The 21867-nt window shown below is 40.5% G+C and overlaps 1 protein-coding gene across 4 annotated transcripts in view; it reads left to right on the top strand.

The window, feature by feature from the left end:
• Positions 1-6453: 6453 nt before the first annotated feature.
• The window catches only part of MLLT10 (MLLT10 histone lysine methyltransferase DOT1L cofactor), a 209436-nt gene continuing 194022 nt past the window's right edge, over positions 6454-21867 (top strand). The window contains exons 1-3 of one of the 4 annotated variants that reach the window (XM_054020656.1): positions 6454-6526; positions 6801-6963; positions 11222-11301. In XM_054020656.1, coding sequence (XP_053876631.1) covers positions 6801-6963; positions 11222-11301 — 243 coding nt within the window. In that variant the 5' untranslated portion in view covers positions 6454-6526. The other 3 variants (XM_054020659.1, XM_054020657.1, XM_054020660.1) reach the window with 3 other exon arrangements.

Here is a 21867-nt window from a genome sequence, read left to right on the forward strand (position 1 = left end):
AAGTATATCCAGAACTTGTTTTTGCTGTTCGTTTTCCTTCACTCTTTGTAAACTTGCAGTCTTTTGTGGGACTCAATCGTTTAATAAAGAACAATTATATTTAAATGGTAGAAGTCTTTAAAATAATTTGAAGGTTTAAGATGCAAATAATATTTCACAAGAAAAAATGCTAATTAAATTTGCTTTAAATATTTAAAGCCTCTGATTATTTTCTTAGTTGAAACGTGTTTACTCTCAAATGCTGTTTGGTAATTTTCAAAATGTGAACATAACTTGAGAAAATGTAATTTAAAATGAAATTACGTGCGATCATATTGTTTTAGTTAATTTATATTGCATATTGTGGATTCAAAATTATCTCGTTGAAAGAAAAAATTTAAAATAGTCAGGGGAACATCATTCTGGCCACTCTTCAATGTTCTTTATATTGTACTTGTCTTGTATGGAATATGTTGACGTATTTAATATAGCCCTCCTTTCACAAAGGACCATTGTTGTTGTTTTTAATTGGGGAAGTGCCATGATATAAAAATTACCCACATTCCGACTCTGAAGTACCATAGTAAGATTGACAAAAAGTGATCTGAGGCTTGCGCGCTTAATTCGCTAGGAATGTTAAGCTTCCCAAGATACACCCTATGTGGTCACGTTACACTTGTTATCAGAAAGTTTTTAATGATAAAATCCCATACATAGAAGAAATGTGTGTGCATCTACAAATTCAAAATCGAAATTACTTTTAGCAACTAGCAGTGGGAACTTAGCTCCTTGATCGATGGGCTTTTTTTTATTGCATTTGGCAACCTCTTTATTTCAGGGACACAATACAATTAATTAACATATTCTTGGGCGTGTTTTTGAGATTGGGAGGTGATGGCCCCTTATTGAGAAGAAAACACTTTAAATAAAAAAGTAACATTGTTTTGTCCAAATGGTACTTGGTAAACTAGGCTAATATCATTTATACAGCCCACAAATGTGGTTCATTTACTCGAAGTTGCTTTAGTATATAACAAAACTGATTTTTCTCTTTCCCACCCCATTATTTTGAAGCTGCATATATGGATTTAATTTATACACATCCATCTTAAAATAGCTTTATATCAGACACTTGATTAGAAACTCAGCATGTCATTTCTTGTATTAATTATAATATTAAATGTAACTCTTAAGTGGAAATAAAGGAAATGTGACCCTTGATATTAAAATTACACTACTAATCATAATACACAAAAAAATATAAGATATTGCTTTAGTAGAAAAATGCTAATTTAAGAAATTCTACACAGAGATATGCATGCATAAAGACAATGTAAGGTTTGGTTTTGGAATGACTATGTCAATGTACTTATTAAAAAATCCAATATGTTAATAAATACATCACAAAAAATCCCAAACTTTACAGTGGATATTAGTCTTATCTAAAGAAAAGCTGTGCATTGCATTTAAATCACATATCTAAATTCCAGAGTTTGCTAACCCAGCTTTTCAAGGATTAGCACAGCATTAATATTCAGTGTGGTTTGCTGGAAGTTTATTTCACATTCTTTTGTAATATACTGTAATTATTATTTTGACCTGACTCACATAACAATGTGGTTAACATTTAAATACAGTTTTAATGTAGAGAATTATAAATTCATTGCTAAATTAAAATCTTTAACCTATATCACTTAGGGAATGTTAAATCTTTTAGAAGGAACTAAGCACCATGATAAAAATATTCTGTGTTACAATTCCTTTACTTGGAATTTTGGTTTAAGATTGTTCATTCAAGGAAAAAACCTTGCTTCATGTTTACAGTAAACCTCAGACTAGAATTAACATTTAAATGTCAACATTAGTAACAGAAGCAGTACTTGAAAACCACCTATTTCATTCATTGCTGCTAGTTAAATAGAATTTGCCAGAAGTCTCCAAAGGTGATAGTGCAATTAAAAACAATAACATTAATGCTTTTAAACAATAGTTTTAAAGGAACAGTGAAATAATACTGCCATTCTAAAACATTAAAAAATATACTTATGTTCACACAAATGGCAATAGCACAATAAATGAGTAGGCATAATATTCAGAGCATACATCAGACACAGTCTTAGATATTATTACCTATACATGTATAATCTATAACGGTATAGGATACAAACCATTAGATAAGAGGTGAATTCATATTAAAACATTGTAATTATTAAAAAAATATGTACTGGTTGAATAACATGTACTGGTTTGATAATCGGTATTCATGTATTGAAGAAAATAGAAAACTATACTTTTTAGTGGTATAACTTATAAGCAAACATACAGCAAAGACTAGATACATATTTTTAATATGGATTTCATAGATATACTATGTCTCTCATAATTGAACATGGCAAAATTTGTTGGATCCAAGCCAATTTGCCATTTAAAACAACTATGTGCAAAGGTCAGAACTCAAGAGTCACATACTCTCTACAATTGTAGAGTGACCATTTTGCTGCTTCTTTCCTAGGAATAAGCAAATAGCCATGATTAACATTTATTTTGATTAAGGCTATTTGTGATGTTAACACATATAAACAGAAGGCAAACAAAACTCCTGATGTATTTTAAGTAGAAAAATATGAACAATAGTAACCTACCTATTGAATGTCAGGTTATTGTAATTATTCTTGTTTTGAATTACATGTGTTTTCTTGTACTCCACATCCCTTTGCACACAGGTAAAGATGAAAGCTCTTTGAATATAGTCTCAATTAAAAAATACAGTCTAAAATTTCTAGGAAAGACTTACTTTCTATAAAGAAGCCAATTCTCCTATCTAGAAGTCCAGAAACAGAACTCCTAAATTTATCTCTTGATTTTGAAAATAGCATATAGGATGGATGCATTTCTTTGCTTTGTGTGCTATTCCTCAAATTTTTATATCTCAGGAATTTTCAGAATATTGCACCTGTTTTAATTTTTAATATGCTGTATTTCTGTCAAATGATTAAACAACAAAGGGCCTTCTTTCACTGAGCAAGCACAGGATGTGTTTTTGTATGCCTTAAGAATGTTCAGCAAGATTTAAAGAAAATGTTCTAAAATATTTTAGAACTGTTACAGGAAATTGTTAATTGGTAATCAAAAAGATAAGTACTTTTCTTATTTTGTCAGTGAGTCTGGGGTGTTGCACAATAATACATTTAATCACTAAATAAGCTGTTTAACATTTTCTTGAATAATATCGTAAACCTTTTTTTTAAAGAATTGCCAGTTTGTAAGTACAATTTCCATTCACCTCTGGGGATAAAAATAAACAAATTATTTGAAAAATTTAAAATATAAAAATAATACAGAAAAATGTATAATCTTGTATTGTACCCTTTTCCTCATAATTTTACTATGTTACATTTCACGTTTTATAGACACGTCTTAGTAAAACAATTGTATCTACCCCTTGCACACAAGTTAAATTTTAAATGATTAATTCATATTCATTGAATTACTTTCCTTTTTAATTATTATAATCCCACATATATGTGTATAAATCATTTTAAGGACTGACTTATTTTTCCAAAAGAAAATCACCCCCCTGTATCATGTCAGGGCTTATTAATCACTAGACGCATAAAAATATATGCTACAAGATTTTACTTTCTGATCCCATAGCTAACTGTTACAGGCACACTACTTGCAGTACTTATTTTGTGGTAATGCATTTCTTCTTTTTTGCATTTCAAAGGTCTCCTCCAAATGATTGTTTTACAGAACTATCAAGAGGTTATCTAAATTTTGCCATCAAATATTACACACTGCCATAAGGTACTGATCATGGAGTCTCTTTCAGCCTATTTAATGTTCATTTCATCAAAGGAACTAAACTACAATCAATTAAAAATAAGCAATTTTTTATTAAATAATTTAGAGGATCAAAGTTTGACTGCATTTTTACAAAAAGAAAGTTTCAGATTGATCAGTTTTGAAGTGGCATTACATTGTGTTAACATACTGTATAGATAGATAACATTTCACACATTTCAAAGTATATTTACAAAATATATTCTTGGTGAAATCTTTGACAGTTGTTGCATTATGATTTTCTTTTGTGACAGCTTTCAGTTTTATGAAGGGCCAAATCTTAAGATAACTAATATTACATGGAGAAAGTTCTATGAATTGTAACACTTATTTTTAAAAGAAGAAATTACAAAATGAGTATCTTAAAATACAGTTACCTTGTTAGGAAAACTTTCCAAATTGCTAACAAACTAGGAGAAAACATTGTTTCTAATTTTTAGTTGGAATATAAGTTTTTCAAGCATGGATATGTTAATTCCCAAAACCATTGTATGTTTACTATATTATAATAAAAAGACAGAGATATTTATTTTCTAATATTACCAATCAGAGACATTAAGAAAAAATTTGCTTTTATACCATGATTTTATTCTTATCAGGTTTAACAAAATAATTGGGGATGCTGTTTAAATTAGATGTCATTGTCCTGACAGGAATGAAGCCTGGGACACTGTATCTCTCAGCTTCAAATAATTTGTGGGTTTTTAGAACTTCAGGATATTAATTCCTTTATTCTCAAACAAAGTAGTTGATGTGCACCTGCAATTTTCAGATTATTTTACAAGCCCAAAAAGCAATCAAAATTGTCTTGCCAATATGTCATGTAATCAGTTCTACATTCTAACTTTTATTCTAACTGTTTTTATAGTTCTTTTGTTTTGAGGGGAAGACACTGGGTGATTTTACACAAGCTGAACTATATTAAATTCCCAATCTTTTATGGCATCCTCTTTTTAAGAACAAAATTCTAATATCTATACATTACTATATATGCTTTTGAATGAATTTTCAGAAGATTACAGATTTAAATAGCCCTGTTATGTTAATCAAAATGTTTAGCTAGGGCCTATCTATGTAGGAAATGACCTTCACCACTCCTTTTCCCCTCCCCCAAGTTCTTCCTCCTCTATCTAAATAATTTCATTTAAAACTTTGTAGGAGAGAAAGAGCCTGACCTAAGATATCCTGCACACAAACTGCATTGCATACTCAGATATCCCAAGGGGCTAGAGAGTTGTGCACATCCCTCCTCCCCTTCCACACAGCAGCTCTTCACAAACCATGCATATGTGCAGAGGTTTTATTATTTATTTAGCAATTTATTAAACACATCCAACCCCACAATTTCTGGGTACTGGTAACAACACTTTGAACAATACATGTAATTTAATAATATTGATTTAAATAAACTCCAAAATGTTACTAAGGCAGCCTTACAAAATCATCATGAACATTTACCAGGCCAATGTACAAATTCTGCTTGCCTGCCCTTTAGCATGATAATGAAAATAAATCAGTGATATTTTACTGGGAAAAAAAGAAAGCAAATTATTACTCGCCCTAGGGCAAGTGAGGGAGCAGAATTTTGCAAGGCTGTGTTTAATCTCTCTACACTCCCAACCACCACAATTAGTTCCTTCTGCTACAGCCATACCTGCTTACAATGGAGAATTGAAAAGCCTGAGATTTTCCTCTCTGCTGACCACCTCAACCACCCCTCCCCCACAGTTTCTCTCCGCTTTTTGAGAGACAGCAAATGAACTGACATTAAAAACAAAACAAATCTGGCAAGGAATAAACTACCTTTAAGTAAATTTAGAGAACAGTTGTGCTCAAGAACTGTTTTCGTGTAGGGCTTGTAGTGTTTGGCGTCTGTCATATCTTCTATTCAACATCATTTTCACAATGATGGCACTAACTGCCAATCTGGGGTGCAGCCACATTACAGACATTTTTTTGGGGACGAACGATCAGAATTAATAACGATCATTTATTATTTGATCATGTATTAGTTCATTAGTCACACTGAGGGGGGAAGAAACAAGAGAGCACAGAGTGTGTGGATGGGGGTGGGACGGGTGGCAGCAGTCATACTGAGGACAGCAACAAGATAGTAACAAGATTATTTTTGGGGTGGAGCGGGAATGTATTAGTGCAGCAGTCACAGCGAGGGGGAGGTAAAACGGCTCCGGTGAGCCACAGCCCCACCAGTATGAGATTTTATAGGCAGATCTGAAAGGAGGCTGGCCTGCGGCTACACACAGGTCATTGCACAGATAAGATGGATAACACCCGACTCAGGCGTGCCAGGCGGTGGTGTGTAGGGCCCTTGCTCCAATGGTCAGGGGCTGGCTACCCGGGCGGGGGGAGGGTGTCCCTCAGGGGCCCAGGCAGGCTAGCAGGCCCGAGCTGCCGCTCTCTGTGTGCTGGAGCAGCGCCCCCACGCAGCCCATCCCGGGCAGTTCGCACATCAGGTGGCAGAGACACTAGAGTCTTCCGGCTCGCGCGCGCTCGCTCCCTCTCACACACGCGCAGGCGAGGGGGGCGGCCCTCCCTTCCCTGAGCCGGCCTCTGCCTCGCGCACGCTCTGTCTGGGTATTGGTTAGAACCGTTGGAGGGTCAGAACTCTGCCGTTGCTCACGTTCCACTGGTGGCCCATGAGGCACCGCGAGGTAGTCCGGACCCAGGCCTTCTCCACAGGGAGGTACAGCGCGCCTGCGCGCGGGCCTTGCTGGGTTGCCTGTCTGCCTGCAGACTGCTGTCCTCTGTGTGCTGCCTCTGTGTGCGTTCGTGACTGACTGACTGATACAGCCCGGGTGGGGGCGAGGAGAGACTCAGCCCGCGGACATGGGTCCTAAATCACTGCTGTGGCGGCGGCGGCGGTGGCGGCTGAGTGCCTGAGGGGGAGCCCCGGCCGGGGGAGGGAGAGAGGCAGGGGCGCTGCAGTGTGCGGTGTTGACGGTGTTTTTAACCCTTAGATGGTCTCCAGCGAGCCGCTGCCTGTGTCACTGGAGGGCGAGTTCTCCAATAGCATGAAGGAGATGATCGGCGGCTGCTGCGTGTGCTCCGACGAGAGGGGCTGGGCCGAGAACCCGCTGGTATACTGCGACGGGCACGGCTGCAGTGTCGCAGTGCATCAAGGTGAGTGAGTGCCCGCCCCCGGGCCCGGCCTGTAGCTAGTCTCCTACATCCGGCTACCTCTCTCCCACCTGAGACCCTCCCCTGCCGCACACCCTGTGCCCTGCACCCCTTCCTGACCTGCCCTCACGGCCTCCCAAACCTCCCTCCCTCTCAACCCCGGTTTCCCACAGCTCCTTTTACCATTTCTTCCTGAAACCAGCCACCCTCCCCCCGCTGCTCTCACGCCACATCCACTCCACACGTTCTCCATCCCCACCTAACACAACCTGCACCTCTTCCTTCCAAAACGGCTCCCTCCTGTTCCCCGAATACGTGCCCCTGCCACATCAGCTGCCCTGGCCCACCCCATAGACCATCCCCATTTCCTCTCCCCCAAATTAGACACCTGTCTGAGGGAAACCTGAACAGGAGCGGCTGGGAGGAGTCTGCAAAGGGAGACTCGGCTGTTACGATTGCCTCCTCTGCTTGCCTCTTCCCTTGAAAGTTTGCAGTGTTCTTGTAGCTCTATTGGTTCCGGGATATTAGAGAGAGAAAAGGGGTGAGGTAATATCTTTTAGTGGACCACCTTCTCTTGGAGAAAGAGACAAGCTCGCAAGTTTACACAGAGCTCCTTTCCTTGAAGAAGAGCTCTGTGTAAGCTCAGATGCTTGTCTCTCCACAACAGAAGTTGGTCCAATAAAATATATTGCCTCTCCCTCTTGTTGCTCCTTCCCTGAATGTCATTTGGCTGATATTATCTGGTAGATGTGGAGACTTCCTGTTGTGGTGGCTTTGATGGGGGAGGGACTGGTATTACTCACTGGAGTTGGATTTGCTTGGATTAGTGGAGAAAGAGATTGGTTGGTGTCCAGCTCAGAGGCCATAGTGCACAGTGTATATATGTGATAACTTTGCTGCTGTCATTGCATTGCCTTTTCTTTGTGAGGAGGGGGAGAGACTGGATTGTGGTATTCTCACCCGACTAGAAAAGGAACAAAATGATCATAATTTTTAAATGAAGAGCAGAAATACGGAACTAATGGCAGTTGTTAGTTTCTCTTTCCACCAACAGCAAACTGACTGCATCTAAAATAAACCCTGTGTCCTCTGATGTTTTTTTTAATATGTTGAACAAGTCAGAACAGTGGAAAAGCTGGAGTCTTATATCCAGATCATTAGTCTGAATATCTGAAATTGTTTGTTACATTGGGTTAGATATACCATGTATTTGTGAAACTTACTTCCCAGGTCATAAAATGAAAGCAGGGGCAAGCCAGATAGAACTGCAAAGGAATGAAATTGCACCTTGTAAAGAACTTGGTGTCATGAGGTGAGTGGAGGCTGAAGAGCAACTTGTGTAATGAGTCTGTTTTTGATTCAGGGTTGCCCTGTCTTCAGAGTGAAATTGATGTTGAAAGGTATTCTAGTTTGTCTATAGTCATGCTTGGGTTTTTGTTTTGATGTGGTTTAGAAATAAGAGAAGAATGACCAGAACATAAATAGTATTTGTTTTCAGAAGGAGAAGGCAGTCACTTATGCCAAACTGAATAAATTTAAAAAAATATACGTATTCTACCTTCGCTAACACCAGTTCAGCTTCATAAGTGTTCGTAACCTTGGGAGTCTTAGAGTCTTAAATATGGTGCTCTGAGTGGGATCATATGATAGTGTTTAAAAAGGTGGTAGCAGCCCTTCTGTGTTGATTCTCAACATCTCTATTGCCCGTGGAGCAAAACTAGTGTTAGCAATATGGGGAAAGTTTTGGAAAATGCCCCTAATGTAGACAGGGACTCTGAAGTTGGATATAACTGTATTGCAGCCATGGTTATTCAAATCCAAACATGGAAGGACGTTTTTGAGGTCAAACACTATTGTGGTGGTTGGAGAAAAGGAAGAATTACTGACTTAGATCTATTGTATTACAAGTGTAGTATATTTTGAGTGTATGTTAATAAAAATGGTGCACATCTTGACAGTTGACGTTGTGGAACTTGTAGAGGGGGCACTTCCATTATAACAGACTTTTCAAAGGTGCTTATAACTGTCCAAATACCCTTTGGGGCTGAATATTTTCATACTACTTATTAGTCTAAGAATTAAACATCTCCTTTTTTGGGAAGTTTGACTTAAAATTATTTGGCTATCTGTGAAATCCAAGCATAAGTTTTTCTTATCAGACTTCTCAGATACCCGTTTTTCACTCTTGTCTAGTTCAAAACAAGCTTTAAAACTTGCCAATGATTTAATCCTCTAAGAAGATAAGTGCTCCTAATAATCTTGAAGAAACTTTGTCTAGCAGTAACAAAGGTGTAAGCATAAGGAAGTCATGTATTGAACAATAAACAATCTTTTAATTTGTTAATGCACAGAAGTGATGTTCAAGATACAGGTGCAAATGTATCTGGAACTTTGCTAATTTGAAATGTAAGATCTGCCACTTTAGACTCTGCCTAACTGTGATGGATCTGGACCTGACTTGCCAAGCCCTCTCCCTGAATTGTCCCTATCATTCACTTCCTTATACCATATGCTATGTGCCTCTGCACTGTCTATTGCCAGTTTCCAATTGTACGTGCTGAGACAGGGCTTCAACAGGAAGGTTGTCAGATTTGCTGTACTGCTTCTGATGATATTTTGAAACTTTAAACATTGTACTGTATATGTGTTTGACTCTGCAAACAAGTCACAATGCTGAATTTCTTTATTTGGGGGAGTATCTCTCTGTGCTTGTCTTTGCCAATTTTAGTTTATGGTAGGACAGTAAAGCAAAATGTTTGCTCTTTATTACAGCTATATTACATAACTTTAGCATACACAAATCAAAAAAGGGATGACCAATATGTTTTAGTTTTTAATACTTGAATAGTGCAGGTGAAAATTTGATAACTGATTCATCATTACCTGAATATGGATAGACTTATGTAGTAGGGTGGTTGGATTTTTTTTTTTTTTGGAGGATTTTAACTTCATGTTTTATATATCAGAAGACAATGTTTGTTTTATATTGCATGTACTGTTTCCCCCCTCTAAGTTAAAATGTAATGCTCAAGGTGTTTAGAGTACTTTACTAGTTCGTAATTCACCCTCCACTTCTCCCCTTTGTTGTTTGCAGTTAACTTGTCAGGTGACTTTTTAATCACTACTGTTTACTTCACTGCATATTTAGAATTTGAAAAAATCTGGTACTTAAAGCAAAATGCAAAACCACTGGGTTCATACAGCCTTGGAGATCTTAAATGTAGAAAGTCAAATGCAAAATTATTGCTCCTGTGGAAAACAGAATACACACATCTGTACTTGAGGTTCCAAGAGGACACAATTATTGGTGCTATGAGAATCATTACTTTAAGTTTCCTGTTCTTCATATTTAAAATCTGAACTATAAACAGATCCTCTTATAGGACCCTCTTTTGTTATACACCATACAAACATAGACCCCAGTTCTGTAAGGTGATCTGGACAGGCAGACCTTTATACCTACATGGAGCCCCTCTGAACTCAGTAAACCCTGCATATGGGAATAGGGATCCACACATGCAGATCTGCTTTCAGAATCAGGACTATAATGGTCTTTCCCACAAGAGTTTACTCTGAACTTGGTTGGACTACTTATGTGTGCAAGTAATTTATAAGTATAATGTTTCAGGGATTGGGTCTTAGAATGTATTGTGGCTTTAAATCGAGTTTTGATATTCTTCAGTTCAGATTTGTCATATTTGTAGCTCCATTTGCCTCTTCAAACAAAATATTATTTCTGCATTTAGTCTTCAGAATACCTTATGCTTACTGCAATACTCAAGTGCAAGAAAAGTCATCTTATTGAAATTAAAACGTTGGGTTTTTGTGACAGTTTTTCCCCAACTATGTTCTGTTTTCAGCATGATTACCTTTTCTCTCAAAAAATATTATAACTTACTACAAATGACAGATGTTTGTTATTGTAAAGCTGTCTTTTTAGCAAAACATATTGCATGTAAAACATCTATTATATTTGAACAATTTTTGCTTTTTTCCACAATGTAAGTTATGCTGTAGTTTGTTTTACTTAATCAAAACAATTATTTTGCATAAACTTAAAGGTCAAGTAGCTTGTACTTGACCACTAGCTTGAGCGGTTGTTCTGACAGTGTGTCGGGCATAACATGTTTTACACATAGAAGTAGACTTACCCCTTCTGTAAAATGCTTCAAGCTCTGCTGATGAAAAGTTATAACGGACAAAGTATTATTGTATTGTACTGTATTATGATTGCTAAAATATTTTATCTTGTCTGAAACAGCTTGCTATGGAATTGTTCAAGTACCTACCGGACCTTGGTTTTGCAGGAAGTGTGAATCTCAGGAAAGAGCAGCCAGAGTGGTAGGTGTTTTGTTTATTAAATAATACTATAAAATCGCTTAGTAGCGATGTTATTGAGCATTATTTGTTGAACTTTCTATTATAATTCCATGTTAATTGGACACCATCAGTTTGAAATACAGTTTTTAAAAAAAAGTTAAACTAGCTTTAGGTATTACATCTGCACCTAAGTGTCTCTGGCCATTTTTGTGGTTTTATAACCACACTTTCCAAAGTTGTCACCTTGTCCCCGCTTGTATTGTGTAAAAGACCCACACAATTAGGGGAAACTGATTAACTGTATACTAAAAGTCTTGCAAAGTTCACAAAGTAAACAAAAAATATTTTTTTTCTCTAATATTTTACAGCAGTGTTGGGTGTTTGAAACAGGAATAGTTTTAAAAAGTATTGTCCATAAGAGTTAGTGTGTTTGTGAAAGTTGATAGTGTCCCTATAAGTCGGGGATTAAATTTTATACTACAGTTCTGTCCAAAAATGGTTTTTAATCAGAGAATTTTCCCTCCTTACGCTCCAAATTTTGCAAGATAAAATTGAAGGATTCAGATAATCCTTCTGTTACCAGAACAAAAGTGTGGGTTTTTTGTTTTATTTTTTAAGCACCGCAACTAAGTTATATGCAACTCTTTGGGAAAAAAAATTGTTTTGGAGGAAATTAGACAGTAATCAGATCAAATTGATGTACCTTTTTGGGTGCTTTTAAAATCAGAAGGATCATGTTTGGCTCTGATTGGCACCTTTATTGGTACCCTCAGCAGAGGCAAAGTATTGAATTGTCAGGGAGTGAACTACCATTTCAGCCACTAGAAGTGAGCCCTCCAGGGCAAGAGTAAAATATGTGTGCTAGGGCAGTTTTGGAAAGCTGGCACTGGTCTTGACCATTTTATATCTATTCTGTAGTTAAATTGACAACCTCTGAGACCAGACTCCTCAATCTGTCACCTCCCTAACCCCCGCCTCAGTTTTCAGCTAACAAAAGACCTGTTTATGCTACAATTCCAACACAGCTGATCTGTGACCTGGTTACAGTATTGTTCCAATTTGTAGTACTGTAGTGTAGACTAGACCTTAACACTGTTTCATAACTAGGCTAAAGCTCTGGCCATGTTATGAAACACATAAGTTAAGGTCCATTCTGTAAATGTAAATGGGAACTTTGTCTTAACCAGGTATTTGGACATAGTTGTAGTAAGAAGGTGCGTTAGGTAAGCAAACCCTTAAATTTGCAAGTGTGATGGTCAAATGTTGTTCCTCTGCTTGCATATCGATCTAGAATAAAACTGCCTGTATTGTATTGAACAGACCTCCGGTTATTTGTGTCCTGCTACCTCTTTACTTTAAAATAATAATTAGAGTTTAAGAGCATGAAAATCTAGGCATATGTTCTCCCACTGATGCACAGTTGTTTTACAAACATGGTTAATTGCCCTTAATGCTAATAAGGCAAGTAAATCTGATTTGGTGGGAGACTAGATTTCATTGTTTCTGTGCACTAAAGTTTTTCTTTCTGCCATGACACTTAAGAAATCAATTAATTGCTTAGTTGATGGGCAGATGGAGGTAACTGGCACTTATTTTGTCTATTAATAATTTTAAAATTGCACATTTTTATATTACAAGCAAATATCGTTTTTATTGCTTCCTCTCCTTGTCTGTCACTTAAAATATTAGATTGTAAGCTTTTTGAAGCAGGGGCCATGTCTTTGTGCTTTGTATGGTGCCCAGCAGAATGAGCCCCCAGTCCTGATTGGGGCATTTGAGCCCTGATGTGAAAAGTTCAAAAACATTGATCAATACAACGTTAAAAAGCATTCAGAGTCTTAACTAAGTTATCCATGTTTTATGTAATTCATTAAGACTTCTCAGATATCTGAAATAACAAAGTTAAACAAGAAAACAGGTGAAAATTGTCTTATCTGCCTTAGTGACTTAAGGATTTTAACTGTCTGTACTACTGTTTTGTTGGTTCTAAAAGGGTCTGTTCTCCCTCTCCCATTATTGTATTTAAAGCCAAATGTTTTATTGGATGGATCCAATTACCAGAATGATTATGCAGTCTTCATAATATTTAGTAATGATTAAAGGAATACCATGGTATTAGTTTCCTTATTTCAAATGCTTCCATTACACGGCCAGGGCTCTAGCCCTTATTCATAGTAAAACTTTGGAGGGAATAATTTCAGTAAGGAAAAACATGAGTGCCAAGCTCCCATTATATGTGCCTCAAATGTTTGTTGTAGAACTGCATATAAGCTAGATAGTGTGTATGTTTCCTTAGGTAGCAAAAGAAAAACTGCAACAAACAAACCCAAAAGAAAACACCTGCACAGTATTGTGGGTGTAATGGGAAATAATAATAAAGACTTTGCTGCAGATCTTGCAATTTACAACATTGAATGGCTGGCTGGAACCACACAGAGCCTTGTTGACTTCAGTGGGGCTCTATGGCATATGTCTACACTGCAGCTGGGAGTTAGTCTTCCAGCCTGGAAAGACAGACTTGCATTTGTGGGGCTCACACTAGCACTCTAAAATAGTTGCATGGATGTTGGGGCACTGGTGAAGGCTTGCACTAGCCACCTGAGCTTGGAGTTGGGGTAGGGAGGGCTGAAGCTTGGTTGGCTAGCCTGAGCCTTCATCCCTGCTGCAATGTCCACACAGCTGTGTTTTGCATGCTAACGCAAGTCTGTCTATCTGGGCTTGTAGATTTGCTTCCAGCTCCAATGTAGACATCCCTGTGCAGGCCCAGCAGTCTACCTGCATGTTTTAAATTGATGGAATGAGGCTTTTATGCCTATTGATCAGGATCAAGTTTTAGTGTTGTGATAAAAAAAGAGCTACTAATGCTTAAGCTACCTTTTGTGTACCTAGAGTTTTCCCATCTGTTCATTTCAGTGTAAATGTAAGTATTTATCTAGACTTCTAAGTAATGCATCTGTGCTGAAACCTGGGCACATGAACAGTTCAGTCTTTAAAATATGGAATAAAAAATTTAGATTGATCTAGTGTTGTCATTAATATTCTACCTAACAAACAAAAACTTAGACTTCTCCACTCAGCTCTCTCTTCTCAGAAAAACTGAGTAAATAGGTTGGCCTTACTTTGTGCTCCAACGGTCAGCAGGCTTTCTGACTGTTGGACCAAAACAGGGAATAAATTATATAGTGAATGGTTTTTCCACTATGAAAATTGCCCAGCCCTTGAACAAAAATGTCTAGGGATTGTTGACTTCAGTCTTCTAGGTAATAGCAAATGTTGAATGGCTACCACACAAGGAGAGAGAGGTAATCTATAAAATGCACAGGATTCAAATCACAAAGGGCTTTATAAATATAAACCAACATCTTGTGTGGCACCTGGAAACTATTTAGAAAATAGTTTAGCTCTGAAGCACAAGTGCAATATGTTGCCTGAGAGAAGTACCTTTAAGTAGACACACAGAATATGCTGTTTCAGATAGTGTTCAGTTAGGCTTGAAGTATAGTCCCAGATTGAAAGTAATCCATTCTGGAGATGGTAGAGGCTTGGATAACTGGTGAGAGATCTAGTGAAACTTGAAGGAAGATGCATCTTGGGGAAGAAGGGGCCTAGGGTAGGAGTGGCCAACCTGAACCTGAGAAGGAGCCAGAATTTACCAATGTACATTGCCAAAGAGCCACAGTAATATGTCAGCAGCCCCCCATCAGCTCTCCACCCCCACTCCCAGCGCCTCCCGCTCAATGGCAGTCCTGCTGATCAGGCCTCCGCCTCCCTTCCCGCACCTCCCAATCAGCTGTTTTGTGGCATGCAGGAGGCTCTGGGGTTGGGGTGGGGGAGGAGTGAGGGCTGTGCAGGCTCAGGGGAGGGGGTGGAAAGGGGTGGAGTGAGGGCAGGGCCTGTGGCCCTGGGTTTGAGCAGGGTTTGAGCAGTGAGCACCCCCTGGCACATTGGAAAGTTGATGCCTGTAACTCTAGCCCCAGAGTCAATGCCTGTACAAGGAGCTGAATGTTAACTTCTGAAGAGCCACATGTGGCTCCGCAGCCACAGGTTGGCCACCCCTGGCCTAGAGGATTAAGAGTGCTTTATCTGCTTGCTGTCTGAATATCTAGATGTAACTGAGGAATGCACCAGAACCTCCAAGCAGAGAAATTTTGTAACAAAAAGCTAAGAAGCTCTCTAAGTAGCTGATGAACTTCTGCAATCTTCTGTGGTTACTTCCCTTAGCCTTCTAACATTGATTATGGAAGGTAGGTCACATCCAACCTTTCACTCAAATTTAAATAAGGAGATATTTTTTGATCATAGAGATTCCTGCTACATCTAGCAGGACTTTCAAACTTCAGTCTTAACTAAATATTGTGAAATTGATAGTCTGGGTCTTGTGAACTTGCAACTGCACTGCCTGGAAAGAGATGCAGAACTGAATATCATCGGCATACTGTTGAACTGCATCCCAGAGTGTCTCTTCTCTAATGACCTTCTATCCACACACCAAATAAGAGAGCTGACGAAGTAGCAGCCTGTGTGAAGGAGCTGTTGGGATGATGACAAATTGTCAACACTGCCATTTGGACCTTCTTGGGGGGAAAAATATTAACTTCAGTGCAAATACAGTAAGTCTGTTCCTGCCAGAGTCTGCAGATATATCAATGATATCAAATGTATTTGATGGATTTAATAGAATCTGCATGTGTTTGATCTTTGGCCATTTCCAGGAGGACATCTTTGACAATGGAGACCAGGTGCAGTCTCCATAACATGTCAAGTTGTTTTATACATGAAGTATTGAGGTTTTTCTTTTACTCATGAGTTACTTGCTACAGACTTCTCAATTATCTTTCCCCAGTAGAGACTGTGTGGTGATTAGCAAGTTTGTTAGCATCAAAAGATGATTATTTGAGTACAGAGCTGACAATAGATTCTTTAAGTTTTAAATGCTTCTCTTTGGGGGATAAGGCACCAACAATCTTCTGCAGTAATTCACTTGACAACTGAGAGTCCCTTGTAGTAGTGGTGTGCCCCAGAAACAATTCCTGTGTGGCTGCTTCTTAGTGACAGAAGGTCTCTGTGGCCCTTGTTGTTTCCCCACAGTGGTTGTATGGTTCCTAGTACCTCCTAGGAGTCGTGAGTCAGGAGAATTGGACCATTGTGGCAGTTCTAGCTCAGACATCCTGGTTGGAGCATCATGTGGCTGCCTAGCCTTCCTTATTTCAAAAGTTTGTATGGACAAAAACAACTAGGGGCCATTTAGAGGCAAAAGTGGAAGATGGCTATCTTGAGGATTTTCAAAGGTGGTGGCTTTAAAGGCTTGAGTGCTTCAGAGGAAGGAAGAGTGTAGTCTGGGTGCTAGATTGTCAGGCTGCAACTCCAGAACTGTGCAGGTATAAACATTGTTCAGGTGTAGCTAAGCAAGAAAGTGCAGGTTAAGCTGGCTAGACAGCAACCTTCCATTGGCTGCTATGTGTATTCAGGAGGCAGGAGTAGGAATAGGGGCATAACCAAACCCCATTCACTTTCCTGATCAAGTGAAATACAGGATTTTCTGAGAGGCAGTGATTGTAATACATATTGAAATGGGTTCAGGAATAAGGTTGGACTAGGCCACAGTGGGAGGTCGAGGAAGAGAAATAGTGGTACCATCAAATCTTTTATGTTTGGAAGGAAGGTCAAAGGGAAGGGGAGTAAGTGCAGGATGGATTTGAGGGCACAGTCAGTTTGGATATTGGATGGGAAGGAGTTACAGGAATGGGAGTAGGACCTGGGAGTGGGAGCATACTGCCTCTTAGGTTTCCAGGAACTTTTGAATCTCCAAAGTGGGATGAGAGAGTGACCTCACCAGCGGGGCACTGTATGTTGAGACTATGTCTCTATCAGTCCTTGAGAAAGCAAAAGACAAGGTAAATAGAGTAATGGAAGTTTCACATTGGCTCTGTGAGTCTGAAGAGGAGTTATCACCAGCAGATGTAGACATTCTGGCCAGTCTGGCGCACACATTCTGTGACTGGCCCTGTCTGTTTTTATATTAATTGCCTCTGGAACTGCAGGTCCAATCTGCATCTAGAAATTGGATATTGGCAAATAAATTATTTATTGCTTAGTTCATCCCGCTCTGTAAGTTCATGGTTTCTGATTGGTCAGTTTCAAAAATCTGATCTCTCAGAAGTTGTCAGAGATGTGTGCAGTCCCTGGCTCTGTCTGGTTGTACAGACCAGATACTTTGTCTCTAGCAACAATCTCTTATAGAAGAGATCTAGTTATTAAAAGAATAACACTTATAAATACTATTTTCTCCCCTGAGAGTACTGTAGCTCAGGAGTTCCCAGACTTTTTTTCCTTGAGGCCCACCTGTGAAGCTGCAATAGGCACTGCAGCCCACTGTTAACACACGTCCATTAGGGATAGTGGTCCCTGGGAGTGTATGTGGCCCCTCGCCTCAGCAGGGACCAGGGCCAGCGAAAGGGAGAAGGGGCCAGGCAGGTGCCATAACCAGTCCCTGCTGATACCTTCCGCCTCAGCAGCCTGCTGAGTGCCCTGAGTTGGTCACCTAGAACCCCTGCCTCAGTCACCTACCCAGCACCCTGGTGTGCCTCACAGGCACCCCCTGCCCAGGAACAAGGAAAGGGCTCGGGGGCTGCCAGTGTCAGGCAGAGGCTCTGGATGGGCCTGGCCGTTACTTTAATGGTCCCAATCACCCACCACGAGTCCCGATCCCTGGGGGTTGCAGCGGGGCCAATACTGCAGGGGGCCCCGCAGCCGTGGATCATGGGGTGCGGTGGCTCGGAGTGGGAACAGCCGTAAACCCTCCAGCCTCCTCCAGCTGCCCTGGGAGTTGCTGCATCTTGGGGCCAGCCCCTCCTCCTTGCCCAATGCCCAATGGCTCTGCTTTGCTCTCTATTGCCCACTGGTCTGCCTATCATCTGCTTTTGTCTTTTTTCTGTAATCCAGTCATAGTGCTTTGAGAATATGTTGAGTTGGCATTCCAACACATCTGGAAATGCCCTTGAAATTCCATAGTGTGCATTAGAACAGAGATGTTTGGAAGCAAACTGAGAAGTAAAGCAATGAAGTAATTAACCCTGTTGGAGCATAATTTCTGCTATCTTTCCTGGTTTATGTTAAGTTTAAAAAAGTAGTGCCTTCTTATGTTTTTTAAAAAAAATTACTAAAACCAACATGAGTATTTATGCCTAAATATTAGGAATTACAGAAGAGTATGTTCTGTATATTATGTTGCAGTTCCTCTCCTGTGCACGGTGAGGAGAAGCTAGAATGATGTTGAATGTCTGTTTTTCAGAATCATAATGTTCTAACATAACATGTTTATCAAATACTTATTTGATAAGCAGCTTATTAAATACTTTACTAATTTTAACCTTAAGTATTGTGATTATTTTAAAAGCTTTTTTTAACTAAAAGCAAATGTCTTTTTAAATGTTCTTACTCTGTTCGCCACTGTTTGACAATATGAATCAGTTGTCCTACAGGAAAAAAGTGTATAAAATGTAGGAATGGTTTCTGGAACATATAAATGTGATTTGTTGGGCAAAATACAATTTGGGATGGAAAGTATACTGTAAGCTAAGCAATTTGCATATATGTCTACTAAAAAAGACTTTAAAGAGAGAAAAATGTCAATCTAAATTATACTTCCGATTTTTTGGGGTGTAGTAAAGGGAGGGAGATCACATCTTTAATCTCAGGGTATGTCTGCGCTGGCAGAGTTACAGCGCCGCTCAGAGAGTGCTGAAGGGAAACGGCTGTTGTGTGTTCACACTATCATCTGCCTGCGCAATAGTGTGTTCGCGCTTGCAGCGGTATTTGGAGCAGTGCACTCTGGGCAGCTATTCCACAGAGCATCTCTTCCTCTTCTGCCACTACGAGTTGTGGGAAGGTGGAGAGGGTCGCGGGGCATCCTGGGACCTGTCCCAATGCCCCGTGATGCATTGCTTTGGATCCCAGCAATCCCTGTGCTTCTGTCTGCATTTGTCGCCATCATTCAATCGTTTGTGTACTGTGCGCTCTGCTCTATCTCTTCAGTCTGCAGGAACGGCTCCTGCACTGTTGACCAATATGCTACTTGCTCTCACTAACGTGTCACAAGTGGCAGTGAAGTTATTCCTTCAACTACAAAGGCAAGAGCAGTTCGACATTGATCTCGCCACGCGTAGTAGCTACGAGATGAGATTGCTTGTGGCATTCACGGAGGTGCTGATTACAGTGGAATACTGCTTTTGGGCTCTGGAAACAAGCACTGTGTGGTGGGATCATATCGTCATGTACGTCTGGAATGACGAGCAGTGGCTGCAGAACTTTCGGATGAGGAAAGCCAAATTCATGGGACTGTGTGATGAGCTTGCCCCAGCCCTGTGGTGCAAGAACACGAGAATGAGAGCTTCCCTGCCATTGGAGGAGCGTGTGGCAATTGCACTGGGGAAGCTGGCTACTCCAGACTGCTACCACTCAGTCGCTAACCAGTTCGGAGTGGAAAAGTTGACTGTTGGACTCGTGTTGACAGAAGTGTGCAGGGCCATTAATCGCATCCTGCTCTGAAAGACCATGACTCTGGGCAACATCCGTGACATTATGGATGGCTTTGCACAAATGGTCTTCCCTAACTGCGGAGGGGCAATATATGGCACGCATATTCCAGTTCTGGCACCAAACCACCTATCACATTAATCAGAAGGGGTATTTCTCAATGGTTCTCCAGGCTTGCGGATTACCATGGGCGTTTCACAGACATTAACGCAGGCTGGTTTGGAAAGGTGCATGACGAACACATCTTTTTGAACATTGACCTGTTCAGGAAGCTGCAAGCAGGGACTTTCGTCCCGGACCAGAAGATTACCGTAGGGGAAGTCGAAATGCCCACTGAGATCCTCGGAGTCCCTGCCTACCCCTTAATGCCGTGGCTTATGAAGCCATACACGGGGCTCCTTGACAGCAGCAAGGAGCGGTTCAACAACTGGCTGAGCAAGTGCAGAATGACTGTTGAGTGTGCTTTTGGCAGTTTAAAAGCCTGCTGGCACTGTCTATATGGGAGGCTGGACCTGGCTGATTATAATATTCCTATGCTTATAGCTGCATGCTGTACTCTCCATAATATTTGCGAAGGGAAGGGTGAAAGCTTCATTCAGGGATGGACCACTGAGGCTCAGCACCTGGAGGCTGAATTTGAACAGCCAGAGACTAGGGCTATTAGAGGGGTGCTGTGTGGGGCCATAAGGATCCAGGGATGCCTTGAGGCAGCAATTTGAAGTTGAAAGCAACTAATATTTGTTGCTACGCTCGGGAGTGTGGTGATTGTGATTGGTGCAGACGATGCACTTTTAAGGTTTAAGAAAATAGCCTGTTGCTTTGCAGGGCTCTTTTTGCTTTCAATTAATGGAATAAAGATTGCTTTCAAACTAAAACAATTATTTTATTAAAAAACAACAACCGGAAGAGAGAGACAAACAAAAAAACACCTCAGCACTGTGGGATATGGGGCAAGGGGGAATGGAGGGTCCCAGGAGGAGGTGGGGTCCTGGGACGGTTAAAGATTCGTGTATCTCCAGGTATTATATCCAACCTTCTCCTTTGGAGTACAGTGCAGCAGGTACTGTACTTCAGCAGGGCTAAACTGCAGAGGGATGGGTGTTGAGTGTAGTACTGGGAGTCTGCAGTGCTGGACTGTGACGGGAGGAATGGAATGCAGCAGGTACAGACTGGAGCCAGGAGGTTGATAAGAGTGTTGGCGGTGTCTGGGGGGTGCATGGGAAAGAGTTTTGTAACAGCGGCTGCAGGGGAGGGTAGGCACGGAGCTGTTCGGTTTGCAGTGCTAGTAACGCCTACAGCGTGACCGCTTGGCGCTACATAACGTTTAAGAGCCGCTCCGTGGCTTCATTCTGGCACACCGTGTTCTCCTTTCGGTCCCTCTTCTTGCTGTCCCGCCACTCCTTCGGTTCTTGTTTTTTGTCTGTGGAGTGCGTCATGCAATCACGCAGAAAGTCCTCTTTAGTTCTTCGTGGTTGCTTTCTAATTCTGCTGAGCCATTCAGCTGGTGATAACAAAGAGGGAGGCTGGGCTCCCAAGGTTATAATCCGTGAAGCCAAAAAGCAACAATTTAAAGAAGCAGTATTGTTTGCAACACACAGACCACTGACGCAGTGATTTAAAACACAGCCACTATTCACATACCTATCACTAACTGGCTGACCCCAGGCAAGCACACATGAGTCCCAAGACCCTCAAAATGGCGAGTAACAGCAGGGAAAATTAGCGTTCCAGACCATACTGTACACTGGGCATGTGGCTCTTGGGGAGAGCCAGTACTGTAGGGGAGGCCTTATAATCATTACTGTCCCCACATTTTCCACAGGCTGTGTTCATTATGGAAGATATATTGCTGCTGAAGGTGAGCAGAAGGAGGATCTTCTCCAAGAATGCGGCTTCTGCCCTGGCCTTTATGTGGCTCGCCTGTGTGCAGCAATAGTCATCCCTTCCTGTCCAGCCCTCCGGTGATGGCAGAGTGGCATGGGAAAGTTACACTTAATCGCGCAAGAAACAAAGCAATGTTGCCAAAGAACCTGCAGCAGTGGTTGCCTAGTA

This window comes from Malaclemys terrapin, chromosome 2 (assembly GCF_027887155.1).
Source record: "Malaclemys terrapin pileata isolate rMalTer1 chromosome 2, rMalTer1.hap1, whole genome shotgun sequence".
NCBI classification, from domain to species: Eukaryota; Metazoa; Chordata; order Testudines; family Emydidae; genus Malaclemys; species Malaclemys terrapin.